We start from the raw sequence: 19,571 nt of genomic DNA, 5'->3' as shown, positions 1-19,571 counted from the left end.
TAGCCGTCAGCTGTCAATTTTAAAAATTTTAATAAAAAAATGCTTTCAAAAATTTTCACTTGTAATTTTTATTAATTTTCACATGTGGAATTTTTAAATTAAACTTTTTTTCTACAACAATTGCATTATTATATAATTTAAAAATAATTTTTAATGTCTGCCAACTTCAGTGTCATTAAAAAAATGCTCCTAAAAATTTTCACTTGTAATTTTTGCAAGAAATTTGAATAACGCGCCTAAATTTTAACCAATAATGAATCGCGGTCCGTTTTTTTGCGAGTTTCGACCTTTGACTAACTTCAAGACTCTTGTATTTTAATTTAGAGGATTAATTTTTACATGTGGAATTTTTTAATTTAATTTTTTTTATAATAATTGCATTATTATAAAATTTAAAAGTAATTTTCAATGTCTGCCAACTTCAGTGTAATTGCAGTGTATAATGCTGAAGTTAGCGGTCAGCTGTCAATTTTAAAAATTTTAATAAAAAATCAATTACAATTAAAAAAATAATGCTGAAAATTTTCACTTGTCAAATTTTTATTAATTTTCACATGTGGAATTTTTTAATTAATTTTTTTTTGTAATAATTGCATTATTGTGGAGTTTTAAAGTAATTTTGAATGTCTGCCAACTTCAGTGTCATTGCAGTGGTATATATTTTGTTTTTAGTCCATTGAGTATCCGAGGGATTTTATTTGACAGATTGGCGTGGCGCGCGCTTTATTTCCACGTGATTTTTTTGTTATTACCTTCATGAACCGGTCATGTTTTTGACAATTATTACAATTTTAGGGTTGTAAATAAAACAGAGTGTATGGTAAGTCAAAATATGTATTTATATATAAATAAAAAAATAAATAAATGTCGATAATAAATTTGTTCAGTGGATTGTTATTCGCGTACTCTTAAGCGTGATATATCAAAACGTGTTTATCGTGTCTACGGAAATGATGATAAAACTCAGGATAACCACAAACTATATGTCTTGACTATTATTCATCTTTTTCATTTCATTTATTAGCTATTGTTGAGCGAAAAAAATTTATGTATTTAATAAACAATTTATTGTTGCTTTTTATTGCTGATAAATAGGTTCGGTTCAGTGAAATAATCACATTGGGAAATTCTTTTATAAAATGCCGGATTCTATTTTGTCGTTAAATCAAAATTTTATAGGTAATAAATATGCATTTAGTTTTTATTTTTTATAAATATTTATTGATACATTATTTTTTTTTTTTTTTTTTTTTCGAGAATATTTTTTTTTGTTGCAATTCATCAATTATTTTTTTTTTTGTCACGCCGGATTTTTTTTTTTATTTTTGATGCATGTGTAATGCCTCTGGAATGTATTTTTTAGGCCGCGTTTCCTTCAGGATGGTTGGGAAAGACGGGAAGGTGGAATCCAAGCGAGAAGTCGTGAAACAGGGCTACATGGTTAAGAGGTCCCAGAATAAAAAAAGATTCACGCCAATCAATTACAAACAAAGATGGTTCGTGCTGACAAGATATTATCTTGCTTATTATGACAGCGATGGTGAAGTAAGTTTTGTGATTTTATTAAATTAATCTTAATTTTAATCAAATTTTTTTTTTTTTTTTTTTTTTTTTTTAAGATATTAAATATTAAATACGTATTTTTGTTACTAATAGCTTCGGTGCGGAAGTATACTGAGAAAAAGAAAAATTATTGTACACAGAAAGGTTTCTTAGCTGAAGAATTATTTAGAAATTTTTATTAATTGATTTTTCCATAAAATAATAATCAATATTTGTCTTTATTATAGTAGACATTTAATTTTATTTAAATTAAAATAATTAAGACAATTAAATTTATTCTCGTTTCAAGTAATTTTTCATAATTTTTTTCTTCTCAGTTTACTGGTAATAAAATAATTATTTATCATTTTAAAATTTATTTTAATAAATTTTTTATTAAAATTTTTGTACAAAATTTTTAATAAAAAATTTTCAGTATATAGATAATAATAAATGAAACACCGCCGATTTAGACTTAACAGAATATCAATCAAGTAAACAATAATTTCAATAAGTGGGCAAAGCTATACAAATTCAAATAGAATTCCGACAACAACGATTGATATACAAATCTCCAAGTCAGCGTTGATTACTTACCAAAGTTAGGAGTTCGTTTGAGAAACTCGTACCATTTAATCTAATCGAGCTTGAAGAAGATTTAATTGAACGAGACACAAGCCGTAATACTCAATGCCTAGAATTTTCAATCGTTCCTCAGCAGCGATTATTTTATTCTCATCAACTAAACTCTTCTTATTTTCAAGTAAAGAGGATTAATTCAAAAAGGTATTAACACGAGTTCCAACCAGCGAATAGTGATGTTCGAGCGGCGACATACTTTTGTCCAGTTAAACCAAGACAATACAGCCGAACTCAGTGGCTGTGAGGATGCTTAAGAGTTACTGAAAACCGTCGTCTATAAACTGAAAGAAACAAGTACAGCCAATGTCGGGGAACAATTCTCAATATAATTAAGATATTTGTGGGGTTGGCGCAAGCGCAACCCTCCCCCTTATCAGCGTTCGCCACCAACCACCTCCTACACAGAACATATCCTGACACGTCTCTGGATCCGCGGCTCAGTTGATAGCCGAAGCCGCCGTCGAGTTTGTCTGTGCTGTGGCACTAACGCGTTTGTAATTAAAAGCTCTGTTTAAAACTTTTTCGCTACAAATAAGATTGTTATAAATAAGAAAAAGTGTTTATGACAATCACTCCAGGGCACGAGCTTACCTCCGCCGGTCTGAGATCCTCGGCTGACGTTCCGCTGTCACTTACTTCTTTAGGATCGACCTAAGTAAAGCCCCTTCAACAGAGATAAACGTTTGAGTGATCGAGCATCGAACGTTGGATAAAATAAAAAATATTAAGTGTCGCAGACGCGCGGGCGCGTATTCTCAATCGATCTACAGGCGATCCTGGTTCCTCTATTCATAACAAATTTCGTCTGGGACATCAACGGTGGTCCGATATTGCATCCAAAGTCTATGAGCATCGTGGTAATACTTAATTATACTCCTATCATTTTTTTGTCTTGTACTTTTCATTTTTTCCCATTGCTTCAATGCGCTAATTGATGAATTTAAATGAAACACATTTAAGTTAGCAGTCTTGACAATTTTTTTTTTTACCAACAAATTTGTTTTTTATTTATTTAATTTATTAGCAATTATTGGCCATGTTTATGAAAGATCCATAAGTCAATTTATTTGTTAAAAATTTTTTTTAAATAATTAAAAATCTGCTAAATTAATTTTCATCTAAATTCAAACGAGCTTAGAAAATTTTTTAACATAAATTTTTATTCAAGCGACTCGACACTTTTTATTTTATTTTATTAAAATATAAAACCGTAAAAGATAGTTACGTGTGTTGTAATAAAAATAATTCGGTAGAACATGATCATTTACAAAAATTTAAACACTATCTTTTTATACGATGCTAATATTATGGTAATAGTTATCTTCAATTCGATAGAGATAGAATGTAAATTTTCTTCACCGATTTCTATGGTAACATTTGTTAAAATTTATTCAGATCACCGCCGTTACATAACTTGTTAAGTATAATAATAAAAATTACTACAACCCTCGACAGAATATTTTAAACCACAAGCTTATGGTAAACATTGTGCGAAAAAAAATAAAATATGGTTACATTCACACCTAGGAATATTCATAAAAAAATTACGGTATAATAAAGAAAGCTTAGCACTTGGTAAACTCAGCGAATTTTTTTTTTTTTTTTAATTTTAATTTTAATTTTTATTTAAATTACTATTATTAACAGAGAAGAAAATTAAAAAAAAAATTGCACAATATTTTATTCCAATAGTAAATAATAAAGGAAGACAATTGAATAAATTTGTCAGCTTCTATAATTGTAAATTCAATATTATAACAATAGCAAAAAACAGAACCAAGAACTGGTGTTTGTAATGCTTCTCTTAAATGAAGAAATAGAGGCAATATTATTCTAATTTATCATTCAAATAAATCGATTTAATTTTATTTGATAACACCACAGTGAAGCGCGTCAGTTCTGAAGGAAATAATCACACGAGGATCCAACACTGGAGGAAATTTAATATTTTGGATAAAAAAATGTAAATTAAAATATTGAAGAGTATATTTGAATTTAAAACAGGGTTAAAGTAAAAGACAAGAATAATTGAGTGGAGGTATCATCCTCTGAAAGAGTATTTGTGGAACAGAACAGAAAGCTGAATTCAATCACACTTTTAGTGACATCAGAGACAGCGTAAGCGAGAGGTAGTAAAATAGAAATACAAGTCATTAATATGCCTTTTCTTCTTTTCTTTTATTATTCTTCACTCGGACAAATTTACTTTGACCGGAAACTTCAAAACCTTCGTTGCTGCGACAAAGTGGAGTGGCAAAAACAGAAAAAAAAAAAAATGAAGAAACACCGGGATGCCCATCAAAGATAAAAAAAGCTTCGAAAATGTACTAAACGGAATAGAAGAAAGGTATTAGAGTTTGAAATTAAAAAGATATACATTGTACAGCTGGAAATTGTAGATAACACATGAATTTGATGGTTGATAGATATAATGGACAGAAATAGATCTGTATGCATGTTAAATATACACATTTGGTCCTCGAATCAGGCTAGTCGGAGGAAGGATGTGCAGTGGCCAGGATACGCGCCGTCGCGCCCGCCTCTGTATCCGTTATGACCAGAGAATCACCCGGGTGACCCGTTTTAACGCGATTTTACAGGAAAACGTCTGTAAATCCGTGGAAAAAGTGGATTTTTAAAATTGACAGATTTTTTTTTAGATTTTATAATTTAAATTTAGTTTGATAATTTAAGTCTGAAGTGAAAAGCTTGCCAAATGATGGATTTTAACTTGTTGAAAGTTATTTTCCCGTTGGAAATTATTACCATAAATCTTGTGAGCGATTAATGTAATTTAATTTTACTTTAAGTCATTAGTTGGATTATCTATATTATTAAGAAAATAAGCAAAACTTTGTGGCCAGAGTATTTATGTAATAAAATGGGTTTTTATGGTTAAATTTGGTATCGTTGGAAAAGTCTTGATACATAATTAAGAAATTACTTTGTATCTCGTGAACTGTTGATATTTTTAATGATATAAGCTCATCCTGATGTTACACTTATCCAAGACCTTTCATTTAAGTACCCACATCAATTTTTCATATATTTTATATATTTATATATATATAAAAAATATATAAAAAATGCATGTGGGTACTCAAATGAAAGCTCTTTTGAACGAAAATAAAAATTAATGAAATAATTTATTATTTATTTTTCAGCGACGAAAAGAACGAGGAAGAATCGCCATCGAGAGCGTACACGTGGTAGAAACTGCAATCCTAGGATCTGGAAGCAGCAGCAGCAACGTGGCTGCCGGGAGTGAATCTGGATCCGGAGGCGGGGGTGGAATACCTCCAGGCCTTCCGTTTCAAGTCGGATATCGTGAAGCTGGCCAGGAATATACTCTGTATCTGCTGGCGGCCCGGGAACAAGATAGGGCTGAGTGGATTCGTGCATTACGTGCTGGTAATTATTATTTTCAGCTCACCACCCCGATAATGCGTTCATGATATTAATTAATTAAAGCACAATGGTAGCTTTAAAAATTCTAGGGCTTATGGTTTTCCCACTCCTTTAAGCTCGTCAACAGAGAGCGTTATAAAAAGTAGGTGAAGGTTGGAGATTGGGGTGGCGAAAAATTCTAGATCGTGATGCAGAATATTGTATGAGTAAAAAAAGAGCTGAAAATTGTGTCGGAAGATTTTTTTTTAATACTTTTGTAGGAATACTATGACTGAGCATTCCTTTTTTTTTTTTTTTTTTTTTTTTAAATTCTTTTATTTATATTATACTTCTAGGTGTATGTATTTCATGTATTTGGCGTTATGTGTATATATGTTTTATATGCACTCCCGTTTCCTGTTGAGTTCAAATAATGGAATTTCGTTTGACAAGGTACAAGAGCTTGCTTGTTCAGTTCGTTGAATTAACAGATAGAAATACGTCACGGGAAATTACACTCGGAATGTCAAGCTATCGCGATTTCATTTATTATTTTTAAAAACTAATATTTTGTTTGGGTTACAGATTACTAAATTCTTTAATTTGTGGTTCGAAAATTTGTGAAGCATTTTTACACAATATTACACATATTTTTGCACAATATTCTGTATTAGTAATACACAGATCAATATTGTTTATTTTTTTACTTGGAATAATCTACAAATATCATTTAATTAAACTAAAGTGGCGCTTCATCTATTTTTGGCTGTTAAAAAATTTAAAGAGTGATATTTTTAAATCTTTTGTTCATTTTTGCGGCGGATTTTTTAAGTAAAAATTGAATAATAATTTTTTTTATGTTAAATTTTTTAATTTAGTATTCAAAAATGTGCTTTTTGTTTAAAATTCACTGCGAGTTGTTTGAATAATCATATTAAAATTAATTTTTTTATTCGGCCAATATTTTGTGATTTAAAAAAAATTGTATATTTTATAAATTAGTGTTTTATTTTTTTTTTAAATATCCAAAAAATTATAAAAATAAAATTTTATTTATTTAAAATGTTAATATAAAAAAAAAAAAGAAAAAATTAATCAATTTTTTTATTTTTTATGGCCAAAAATAAGCGCTTGGATTTGATTATCAAAATTAACTTGTTAATATTTATAATTTGTATTCTTTAAAGCAATTCGTGGGAATTTTACCAAAATAGAATTACCGTCAATGTGTTTTATTACCAAACAATGAAGCAAAATGAAATTTTCATCAGAATGATTTTATTTAAATCGATAAAAATAAAATACTGAGGAAATAGTGAAATTAATCAATTAAAGTGTTGACGAGCATACATAATTTAACTCTCGAATTCTATTCAATCGTGTATAACGATTGTTTAGCGCAGTCAACTTTGGACGTAGACCCGTATGTATGTAAAATACATACGATTGAATTTTTCCCAAGTTTTGAATAATATAATAAACTTTTAATTAAAACGCGATGTTTGTTCTGGTTGAAAAAAGGGTTACGTGAAATATGTAACACTTTTCGCAATACTAAAGTTAGGCGACGTTTTTAATTTTTTTTAAATAATTAAATTAGAACTAAAAACTATTTTTTAAAAGTTGCTCTCATAGTTTTTCGTTTTTTTTTTTACAATCAAAAATTTTTTCGCAATAATTCCTTCAATAAAAAAAATTCTAATAATTTTTAGTCGCTGGCTAACTTAATTTTCAAACACTTTTTTTGTGTTCAGGAATAAAAATATTTTATTCGGAAATAAAAAATATTTTTTCTTTGAATTTAATTTGTATTTAGAGGAATAAAAGTGATTTAGTAATGACATTTTTAAGAGTAAAAAACGAATTTGATAAAAGGATTAAGGAAATAGCCGAGCGCTTTAAAATTTTTTTTATTTTTTTATTTTTTTATTTTTTTTTTATTACTTCCGTCAGATTTATATTGAATTTTTAAAAAGTTTCAACGTTTAGCTAAATGTTTGCGTTTGGTAATCTCAATTAAGATTTAAAACCAAAAATGGATTCTGGGTTAATTTATTCCTTAAATATATATCAAAGAGAATCGGTAATCACCGTTAAATCATAGCATAGCTTTTGAGGAAAGTTAAAGCCGAGGTTATGTCATTCTCTGTGAGATGTATTTCCCGTAAAGTTGATGACTGGATATTTCATAATAAATGAGAAAAGTAATTATAAAGTTAATTAGACTACTGGGATTAGATTGAGGAAACAAAACGGTGTACTTTAGAGTTACAGCGAGCTGCTGCTGACTATTTCCGTGAAGAATATGTCGGAGAGTAAAAAAATTAATAGAAAATTTGGATATGTTATAGGTAATGCGAATGATAAGCTGATAATATTACAGTAGAACCTCTATAACTCGAACTCCAAGGGAGAGACAAAAAATTTGATAATTTTTTGATTTTTCTTGAAAATAAACTAAGCATTGAAAATTATTTATAAAAATCTCAATTATAATTTTTCAGAGCTTCTAAAGATGAAATTTTTAAATAAAAATTTTCTTGCTATAATTTGTTCGTTAAAAAAATTTTTTAAATTATCAGATGTCTCTCAATTTTAGTATCATTAATATTCAAAGTAATTGATACCCAAATCTTCAGTAATATTACCAGAAATTTGACAATTTTTGATTTTTTTAATCAATAAAAATTATGATATTAAAGTTAGCAGGACAATTTTTCAATTTTATTAAACAAAAAAATTTTTTCCAAAAAATTAGTTTTAAAAAATTGATGATAGTGAAAAGTTAGCTGACAGCTGTCAATTTTTTTAATTTTTACAACAAATAATAAAAATGCTGCCAAAAATTTCTACTGATAATTTTTTTTTAATTTCTACAAGTCAATTTTTTTTGCCGTAATTTATTTGATATAAAATTTTTAAAATGATCAAATATGTGCTAAATTATTTTTTAAAAAATTAAAAAAAAAAAAAAAAAAAAAAAACATGTCAATTTTATTTTTAATTAATTTTTTTCTATGAATAAATTCTAAACATTTTCAGATGTTAGCTAATTTAATTTTCATGAAAACCTGATAAGAGTTTTTCACCTGCGAATATCGGCAGATTAAATAAAATAATAAAAATAATAATGAATAATGTAAAAAAAAAAATATGGACTTAACATGAATATAAAGGGAAAATAAAAATAATTGAATGGTTGTAAGTATGGTACCGTTGAAGTGAATAAAACATAAAAGTTTAAAAGAATTAATCGACGCAGCTGGCTGGAGTTTATTCAATAGCAAACTCTCGGCGATATTTTAATAAATTAAACCCACCAGCGCACAAACTTTTGAGCAAGTGATCAAAGATTCAATTTCATTTCTCGGAAAAGTTTAATTACTTTAAAAAAGAATAAAATTGATCGTGGATTTTAAATAGATCAAGTACACCGACATGAAGATAACAATAAGAAATTTTTTTTTTTGAAGAAAAATAAAAGAGAAGCTAAGTTTCATCGATCGTATTTTCAAGCAAATAAAAATGAAGAATATATAAGATGCCTGGTTGGATTTTTCGCGGATGAAACAGAATCCGATGTTGATTCTGAGAAAAGAAGATATCTATCATGATGAGGACTGGTACTTTCCTGGTATCGAGATTGTGCGGTCTTGTGTGATCGGAAAGCGCTGAGAGGAAAAGATGTGGTTGATACAGATTGAGAGTTACAGAAGGTCATGTGGAAACTGTCAACCCCTATATGTTAACGTAATTGTTTCTGTCAACTTAGAGTTAGGACCTGATCCTTTGTGATTTTTGCTATTCTTCCTCATAAATCGTTTTGTGCTTTAGGTTATTTTACTGGTAATCAATGAATCGGATGGTTTTAAAGATCTGGACACGTCGAACAGACGAAGATGAATGCCCAAAATGATTTGTTGGATCTGAAAGATTTTAATTTAAAGTTTAAATTTCAAAGATTCTGACAAGTTTCTTGACTGAAAGTTAAATCGAGATTATCCGTATAAAGTTTTTCAACTAATAAATTTTTGGGTCTATTAAGTTTAAGTTGGGGTTTTAATCCAACATTTATGCTATCAAAGTATGATATATCTATCATGTTCTGTCATTTTTACAGAACAATTTTTTTCAAGAAAATATATCACTAAAATTGACAGACAGAAATTTTTTTTTAATTTTATAGCAGTGAAATTATGACGAGAAAAATTCGATAAAAATATTCCACATGTGAAAATTGAAAAAAAAAAAAAAAATATTTATGGAGTTAAAAAAAAAAAAACTGACATTAGAAATTTTTTTTTAATTTTTATCAAAAAAATTTTAAATGTGAAAATTAAAAAAAATCATCAGTAGAAATTTTTAGAAGGATTTTTTTTGTAATTGATTTGTTATAAAAATAAAAAAAAAAATTGACAGCTGTCAGCTAACTTGAGTATTGTGAAGAATATTCAAACAATGTAACTGGAACTGAAGAAAAAACATTACTGAAACAGAAATAACATTTAAATTAGTGGAATAAAAGCAGGATTTTGAGGAAGAAGATTGAATAAATCCGAGTTGAATTGTTAGTCTAGATCCTTGGGCAACGAAAAATAAAAAAAACTCGATGTTTATCATACGTAGATATATATATTGTATAAAAAAAGGAGTAATGTAAAAATGTGTGGATGTAAACGACAGGTAACACAAAACGAGAAAATGAAAGAATGAGAGCGGTGATATAAAGTGTGTCTTCTATCACATTCTGGAAAAAATATGCCTGTTTTTCACGAGAACGCATGCTGGAAGTTTTTTATTTTCCGGATGAAAGCTCGAGAATAAGAGAAGAGAAGAGGATTTGTATAAATAAAATAAAACAAGCCAACCTCTTTTAAACTCATTTTTCACTGTTTGCATAGGCGTAGGACAAGAGTTTTGTGGTCCGACTTCAGTTAGTTACTGTAATTATCCTATTGTGTTGTTTATTTGGCTTTAACGAGCCAACATGCCGCGGGTTGTTTTTCCTATTGAACTGAAATAAGGTAAAAAACAACCAAAGCTTTCGGTTTAGTTTAAGTGACTAAAATTGTATACGTAGTTTCATCTAGCTTTGATCTAGTCCGCTCAAAAGTTTTCAAATTCTCTCAGTTATAAATGATCCTAAAAGCTTAAGTGTGTTTTAAACTTTGGTATCATTCCATAATCGTACTTTTTTTTTTTTTTTAATTTTTATTTTTCAGTTCACTTTTTATTTTATCAACCCTTGGGAGCCACTCCGTCGAGATTTAATGGAACAACTCCAGAAAATATTTTAAATAAAAATGACCTTTTTTAATGAAACTAATTTTTTTCATCCACGTACAATGCAAAAAAAAAAAAAAAAAAAAGTTTTCTTCATTTAAAAACATTTTTCAAAAGTTCTGTAAACATCTCTTTTTATTCAGTCATTTAAATTATATTATATATTATAATATATTTAAACAGAGAAGAGCCGTAAATGCTAGTTAAAGTTCATACGCTTGTCATAAAATCACTTTTTTTTTTTTTTTAATTTATAAACTGTCACTTTTTAGTTACAAACTTGCAACTAGGATGATCGCGAGATGCGAGAGTGACTTTTGAAAAAAATAACACTAAAGTTAGTCGACATTTTTAATTTTTTGATTTTTTTTAATCATTAAATTAGAACTAAAAAATATTTTTTTTTAATTTCCCGCAATTTTTTTTTTTTTTATTAATTGAAAATTTTTTTTAAATTTATTTTAATCATTTTTTCTGTAAAAAAAAATTCTAAAAATTTTTAGATGTCGGCTAACTTATTTTTAATTTTGAAAAATAATAAATAATTAATTTAAAAATTACAGTGTGCAGTGAAAACCCAGGGCTGTCAGGTCGTTATCACACGGGATTGTGGAGTGGCAAGCGCTGGTCTTGCTGTCGGCTGTCCTCCCGTTCGGCCGAGGGTTGCGACACTTGCAGCTCGTGGTCACCGCCAAAGCCACCCTCTTCGAACGCTACAATAAATTCCTCAAGTCCTTTATCGGCTATTAACACGATAACGAACGCACTTGAAGGTGATCACGAGAGACGGACTCAACAGCAACCATCTCCTATAACAACAATAACTACCGCAATAACCACCACTACGGGAACTGCTTCTGAAGCCAACAATAATCCTATCATTCAGTCCCAGGCACGTTCGATTGTTGGTATGTACCTTTAATTGCTTTTTTAATTTAAATATTATATTCTTCTTTTTAATTTTTAAAGAAGAAATATCATTTAGATATCATGATACTTAATTCAGTTGTCATATAATGATTTTTTTAAAGTAATTTTACTATAACACTACAAAAATTAGCCGATAGCGAATTTTTTTTTTTTTTTTTTTTTTTTTTTTTTTAATTAATTGAATTAGAAATAAAAAAATATTTTTAAAAAATTGCACGTATAGTTTTTCAAATTTTTTACATGTGGAATTTAAAAAAAAAATTTTTTTGCAATAATTTTATTAATAAAAAAATATTCTAAAAAATTTTAGATGTCGGCTAACTTAATTTTTATTATTGTAATTGATTTTTTATAAGAATTAAAAAAATTGACAGCTGTTAGCTAATTTTAGTATCATAAAAATGACAGATTATCTGTTAACTTCAGTTCGGTTTTTATGTCCGCTCGTTACTTCAATTTTTTTGGAGTTTAATTAGCAAAGTGATGGTGAAAAAAAGTGCAAAGTGTTATCAAAGCTCGACTAAATCTGTTTATTGTGATTATTTTGAGTGAATAAACAAATGTTGGACCCGAAGAGTGCTTCTCTGTGTATTGTATTTTATACTACTGTAAATATATACATCACTCATAAATTCAGAGAGTATATGGAGCTCTAATTAACTGATAACGTACTTCGTTAAATATTCATTTAACTAGATACGGTTAATGGATGAGAGAAAGAAGGGAAGAAGGAAGAATGCCGTGTGTTGGTGTCCAACTGGTGAACTGCGGATCGATTTGTGTCAGTTGGAAGTTAAGTGAGAAAATTAAATGTTGGTGTGTGTGCTGTAAAAACTAATTGTTATTAAATTTAGTAATTAAACTTTTAAAAGTGTGTCCAGGTGCTGGCAATTGTTGTTTTAAATTTTAGCTTAGGTTAATAAAGAAGAAATTTAATAACAGAAGCTGGTAATTTGGACACTACACTCTACAAAAACTGCGGGTATATGCGACGAAATTAAATTCAAGAACCTACTGCTATTATCATGCGGATGTTGTCCTATTTAAATGGAAATTCTTATCGCTTATCGTTTCTTAAATCTCTGGAGAATGACTCGATGGGCTACTGAGAACAAATTTATCTGCTGATCGTTGCAAGAATTGACGGTACAGTGAGAAAGAGAAACATGTCGGATTTTTTAGGACAAAGATCAAGTATTATTAAAGTTGATAAAGCATAAGTTTAATTAAGAACACAAGACATGTTTCATTAAAGCTGGAAATTAAACTAAAAGCAAGAAAGAAGTTATCGGGTCATTAATGCCAAAATTTTGGCTTTGCAGAGTCAAAAGGGCGTGTAAAAAAATTTTTTTTTCCTCTAATCAACTTAAAAATGTTTATGACATTCAAATCTGTAAAAAAAGTAAATCAAAAAATTTTTGCACGCCTCATAAGCGAAGCGGAAAAAAAAAAAATTTGCTTGAATCATGTAAATAATTTTGAAGAACTTTATCTTCTTGATTTGAATAGAAAAATTCTTAAACTAAGAAATTTTTCTGGGCTTAAATAAATTTTACTAAATTCAAGAATTTTTCGTCTTGATTTCTAAATAATAAAACTCTTAAAAATTATTTTTTTGGTTCAAGAATTTTCATCTTGATTCAAGCTAAATTTTTTTTTCCGTTTATACTCGCCTTACAAAAATCAAGCGATTTCTTGAACTAAATTATTTTTTTTTTTTTTTTTTTTTAAATTTAAATCATAATTAATTATGATTAAAAAAAAAAAATGATACGCTCTTTTGGCTTCAAAATTTTTTTGCCTTAAAATCAAAAAGGTATAAACATTGAGATGCACCCTTTTGGCATTAGTAACACGTTATTTTATTATATATTGAGAATCTAATGCAGTGAATCGGCGGCCTTTATTTTATTCAGCCTTGTGAGAGGTTGAGTAATTATGCAAGTGTTAACTCATACTTGTATGTTGAGTTTTTTTTTTTTTTTTTTTTTTTTTTTATTTAAAACATTATCGCCGTCTCAATGCTTTTTATAATTTAATACCTTGGAATATACAGTTTGCATTATATGTATACCAAACAGCGGATTTAAAAGTCCTGAAAAAGTAAAAGAGTCACCGTTAAACAAACAGTTACACTCAGGTTATTTAGTTCCCGGAGTAAAGCATACAAGTGTCAGATAAATGAAAATATTTTCTTTTATTGCTAAAACCAGCTGATATTAAAACTTTAACATTTGAATTGTTTTGATAAGCTCGAGTTATGCTTTATAAAGTTCTTGGTAAAAAGTTTTATTATTTTGTCTAGATATTTTTTTTTTATAAATAAAAAAAAGATTCATTCTATTATTATTATTATTATTATTATTTCTTCTTTTTATTTTTTCAGTGAATCCTTACTGAGGAAAATTTAGTTTCTAGACCAATGAATTCAGAAATATAATCCGGGTACTGAGAGCCGAGTTATAAATTGGAATAAAACATCCGTAAAAAAAGTGGTGCAACGAATAGACGTGAAGTAGAGAAAAATAATAACTAACAGAGAAATGATACAAGCCAGAGAGTGCAAGTAGATTGCGGGCAGTACTATAAAGCCCATGAAAAATGGCACAGAAAAGCTGCAATGTCGCTACAATGTGATAAATCACTTTGCCTGATTTTTAGTGATCGATTGTTTTTTAGTAAAAAAACTATTGACGTATGTATATAAATCTAACTATATATATACAAATATATACGTACGTATTTATCATTCAACAACGATTGACAATTCGATAACACGTGAGTTACATTTTTTATTTTTTTTTGTTTTTTATTTCAAACGTCAAGTAGAGTGGTGAAAATGAAAAATAATAAAACGACAAGTAGGCACAAACTATTGGCTTTTGATTGCTACATATTTAAAAGGGAAATTTAAATCCCCCAGGCGTCATGTGAGTATTATATTAGCGTGGCAGGTTAAATTTGTGATGAATTCCACGACTCAGGGCCAGTGACCCGAAAATATGCTGATCTAACTTGAGCTTACGCTTCTTACTCTATACATTATCGATTGAAGAATCTTATACACAAGTGTGAGGCTTGAGACGTTATCCCGAAAGCTCCTAGGCTCTTATATCTTACTGACTTTTTTATTGCCTCCATTTCAGAGGCATTCATATGGTAAAACGAATAGAATCTCCAGAGCTTATGCCTTTATTCTTATTTCTTATGATAAATCAATTATAATTGTCTAAATCTGCGCCTGGATAAGATTCTTTGGCTGTTTGTCACAATTAATGGAATTCTTTTCAATTGTTTTTATATTTTAAGATTTATTTTTATTATCAAGAGAATAGGAAAATTTTTTTGATTTAAATTTAATATCATTCTCACCGATAGTCAATTTATTATAAAAAGTATTTAGGCTGCATTCGAAAATGCTCTACCTCTAGATATATAATTAAGAAATGACCTTGTATCTCATGAACTATTGACATTTTTTAAGATATAAGCTCATCCCGATGTTACACTCATCGAGACCTTTCATTTGAGTACCCACATCAATTTTTCATATATACATATATATAAAATATATAAATATATGAAAAATTGATGTGGGTACTCAAATGAAAGCTCTTGATGAGAGTAACATCGGGATGAGCTTATATCTTTAAAAACTTCAATATTTAAGAAAGTACACATGTGCTTAGAAATAAAAAAAAAAAAAAGAATTACCTATAAATTTATCAAATCAAGAAAATATCAATAGAAATGAGACGGATAAAATAACAAATTTCTAACAAATTTACAAATTTTTCTTCTTTGATACATTCAGTTTTTTTAATTCATCAGATAATTTATTGAAAAACTATAATTATAATTACTTGAACCTCTGTCTATTTTATAGAGAATTGATAAAGTGTAAGGATATAAGTATGAAAAGTTTACTTTGTAAAAGTAACCAGTGTTGTAGACGGAGTTTTCATCCGTGGTTACGAGTTTGTCGAAAGAGAGAAGATCAAGAGGGAGATGAAGGCGGAAGAGAAGGAGTAGGGAGAAGAAGACTACTAGTGATAGAGTTTTAAAAACTAAAAAGAGGAGAAAAGTGAAGAGGATAGAAACGCTAGTAGGTAAAAACGATGGAAGTTGAGATTCAAAAGTTCTCATCAGCTATTCAAGCATTCGAATATTCAACCGAATAGATGAGCAGAAAGAAGTGGGTGAAGAGCGGATCCAAAGAGACTCTGGTCGACTGAAGAGACGGATTATGTTAATAAATTCACCAGTATATATAGATGAATATTATAACAAAAAAAAAAAAATTTTAAACTTGTCTTGACGTAATTTAAATTTACGAATTTTCAGGTTAAATAATATAAAATAATGTATCTTGAATATCATCTATACTGCATTATTGGTTTAATATAATTTTTAGATTGGATATTATTTTCAGCGATTTAATATTGAGAGGATAAGTGAAAAGCGAGGCGGAATATAAACACGTTAAATTAAATATAAATTTTATTTTTTGTTATTTGAAAACAACTATGGCTTGGAATGTAAATAAGATACTGCACAGAAAAAGAAGAAATACTTTATCTGGCCAAATAAATATTTATTTCTGGTAAATATATAATTTATTTGAGCGATTTAATTGCGTGAAACAATTATTATATTTATTTAAATTTATTTAAATAAATTGATTTATTTTTTGACAAATATTTATTTTTTTTCTGTGTGCTGTTGATCGATTTGAGGAAGTAATCTCAGTTAAAATTCAATCAGAAAGTTTCTTCGAGACTGCTATCAGGAAAGCCTATTAGAAATAAAAAACTAGGGGCTAAAAAGACGTTTGATTGTGTGTATATGTCTGTCTGCAAGCTGAAAGAAAGTATTTTTCCAAGTAAAGAAGACATGACTATTCCGAATAAAGTATAAGTAACAAAAGAAGATCGTTGGCCGTTGTTGTTGTATTGTATTGTATTGCTACCAGTGAATGCTCCCGGTTTAGTCGAGAATGTTCATCGTGAATCGATCCGACAACCCGGGATTTCGAATGACGTCCAACAGTAAACTTCTGTTTTATCAAGTGATTATTCACGAATAATCTACGGACGTCATTCAGTCTTCTTGGCTATTCACATCCGAAAATTTATATTTTATGTAAATTAAATCTAGTTCGATGAAGCCGTATACATTTATTGGCTGTAATATAAGATAAAACGCCATTTGGCCACATCTGAAATGGAAGGTAGATTTTACAGAATTAAATTCTTGATAAAATAACATTGATAACTAGACATTGCCTGAAAATGGTTTAATTGCACTTTTAACTTTGATAAAATGACTAAAAATGGTTAAAGTGTCAATGTTATATACGTAAAATTAAAGGTAATTTCATGAGCTATCGCATGAAATTTTCAAAAATTAGCTATCTCTTTTAAATCAAAAGTTATACATCAATAATTAAGTCACCAAAAATGTGATTTTCACTATTTTGAAAATTTAAAATTGCCGCCATTTTTAAAATAATTGATCGATTTTGCTCATCTTCGAACTGGTTCAAGGTAATTACCCAAAGAATATTTGTACCAAATTTCATCTAAATTCATTGAGAATTCTAGACGCTATCGTGTTCACAAGCCGCGTTATATTGCATAAATATATAAACTTTTGAATCAATGCTAATTTTGAGTCTTGCTTGACTATATAAGAGATAAACTAACAAAATTCATACACAAGGACCAATGCAATAGATAAATTTCAACGAAATCTACCAAACAAACGGATCAATAAGTGATTAGAAGAAATAATTTCCTTTGAAAAAGAGAATTTCAGTTTATTTGAGGAAAAAATAAACCTTGTTTTGCCTTTTATATCAAAACAAAGCTCGTTAGAGAAGTATTTTTTTCCCTGGAACAAAGAATCCAAGATGAGGGCGAGTGCTAAATCAAAAAACAAGACGATGAAATCGGATTTATACAACCCGACCCAATTGTGGTGTAATTACCTTGATGAAATACATTAGAGACATTAAAATCTATTTTGAGGTTACCATTGCCTAATGTTCGCTTCAAATTTCCATTACGGACTATTAAGAGGTGAATAGATGAAAAAAAAATTAACTAATTACCTTTAAGTTTATTAAAGTAGTTGTAACTGTGATGGAACATTTTGAATTACAACCGAGGGATGTTTAATAAACTAACAGATAGTTAGTACTAATTTTCTATCTGCAAAGTATCCTCTTGACCATATGGAAGAACCTCTTCGGCTGGTAGCTGCTAGACATCGTTAAAACTTGATGCATATACTCAACTTTCAGAATTCTAAGTTTTCTCTTCGTTACCTACCTCATTCTCGGAGTTTTCTTTTTATTTTTGCCCTATTCTACCTTACATTTCATCCCTCAAACTGAGACTGAGTTGCCCTCGGGCAAAACGAGCAAGAGACGTCGTCACGATACGATACGTGCTTTTTTTTCGTTTAAGAAGAAAAAAAATATATAACTTCCGCTTCTTTTTTAATCTAAAAAAGCTAAAGAAACTTTTATTATAGTATATAATCCATGTTAATGATAATTATAAATTATAATTAATTATTAAGGTATTTATTTTGTAAAATACCTTAATACTCACCGAGTTTGTTTTTGTAATTAGACAATTTTCGTTTAAAGCTACGGAATTTAAGATATTCACAAGTCAATTAAGTACCGAGCTTAAGAGACTACTATTTTACAAATTCGTGCTTACTTCTAGAGCGAAAGAGATTAATTAAAAGCTATATTTGTCTTTTAGTTGTCTCATTACATTATATATATATATATATATATATATCTTTCCGAGCTTTAAAAAAATTACAAACTGTCTTATCTTTGTTGGAAATAAAAACATTTTACGGTAAACAATAAAAATATCCAGCAACTAAGACGTATTTCTTCTTCGTTCATTGTTTTCTTTCTTAATAAACTTTATCCCCAGACAAACTGCAGGTAATTTTTTTATAAAAACTAATACTAAATAAATACCTAACAAGTTTAACAAGACTTTTTATCACCAGTGAGTTAGAAACTCTATTCAAGTTGAGATAAACCCACCAAATACACTCAAGGCATATTTATCTGGCTTAAAGGATTGCCATTAAATTTTAACAAGTTGGCATTTATTTGACACGAAGAAAGAGTATTACGTGGGATGTGAGTGAAACGTAAATGCCCGTGAACGACCGCTATTCTCTTTGTCTAACTAGATATAGAAGTTGAGACTAGAACCTGCTCCAAGACTTTAACTGCTAGTCGTTTGAGAAAGGCTTCAGTATTCTTCCTAAGACGATTGCAAATGCTCTTCGCTTAATATCAACCTGTCTAATTTACGTTTTGTTAACTTCTTCTTACTTGGACAGCAACGGTCATACTTTATCAACAAAATGCTTATAAAAAATACTTTGCGTTAGAAATTTGAAAAAAAAAAAAATTCAAACAAGCTATTAATGAAAAATTTTAAGAAAATAGCGTAATATGTTTGCTATAAAATCAGATTAAAATATAAATTGTATACTAACACCGATATATAATTATTGAATAGACAAAATATGTAAAAAAACAAAAAAAAAAAAAAAAAAGTAAACTTCAGTGAAGTTAATAACAAATAAAATTAATACAGTAAAATTAAGACAGTTAGGTCGTCTAAAAAAAAAAAAAAAAAAAAAAAAACTTGAAAAATTACATTATAAATAGTAATAAGTGTCCCGTCGTATTCAAAACTAGAAAAATTACAGTTTAAAATAACATTTTTCTAAATTCAAATTTT

At 28.5% G+C, this 19,571-nt stretch overlaps 1 protein-coding gene and 1 long non-coding RNA gene across 5 annotated transcripts in view; one reads left to right on the top strand and one right to left on the bottom strand.

Moving 5' to 3' along the window:
* Nucleotides 1–711: 711 nt before the first annotated feature.
* Nucleotides 712–19,571, top strand: part of Btk29a (tyrosine-protein kinase Btk29A) — a 50,166-nt gene continuing 31,306 nt past the window's right edge. Inside the window, exons 1-5 of one of the 3 annotated variants that reach the window (XM_074252160.1) lie at nucleotides 731–820; nucleotides 1,096–1,179; nucleotides 1,364–1,545; nucleotides 5,349–5,595; nucleotides 11,418–11,762. In XM_074252160.1, coding sequence (XP_074108261.1) covers nucleotides 1,140–1,179; nucleotides 1,364–1,545; nucleotides 5,349–5,595; nucleotides 11,418–11,762 — 814 coding nt within the window. In that variant the 5' untranslated portion in view covers nucleotides 731–820; nucleotides 1,096–1,139. Of the gene's footprint in view, nucleotides 821–1,095; nucleotides 1,180–1,363; nucleotides 1,546–2,717; nucleotides 3,042–5,348; nucleotides 5,596–11,417; nucleotides 11,763–19,571 lie in introns of those variants that run through there. The other 2 variants (XM_074252161.1, XM_074252162.1) reach the window with 2 other exon arrangements.
* On the bottom strand, nucleotides 13,795–19,377 carry LOC141533344 (uncharacterized). 2 transcript variants are annotated; one of them, XR_012480249.1, is made up of 3 exons: nucleotides 18,117–19,377; nucleotides 17,897–18,047; nucleotides 13,795–13,879 (listed from the first exon to the last, which is right to left on the bottom strand). It is a non-coding gene; the product is annotated as an uncharacterized LOC141533344 (long non-coding RNA). The 2 variants fall into 2 exon arrangements; XR_012480250.1 differs by having other exon boundaries at nucleotides 17,897–18,044.

The sequence above is a fragment of the Cotesia typhae genome, unplaced genomic scaffold, assembly GCF_013202065.1.
Source record: "Cotesia typhae breed Kobodo isofemale line unplaced genomic scaffold, CoteBio_Ctyphae contig_83, whole genome shotgun sequence".
Taxonomy (NCBI): Eukaryota; Metazoa; Arthropoda; class Insecta; order Hymenoptera; family Braconidae; genus Cotesia; species Cotesia typhae.
The sequence above is the reverse complement of the archived record's forward strand: the minus strand, read 5'-3'. Positions and strand labels throughout refer to the sequence as shown.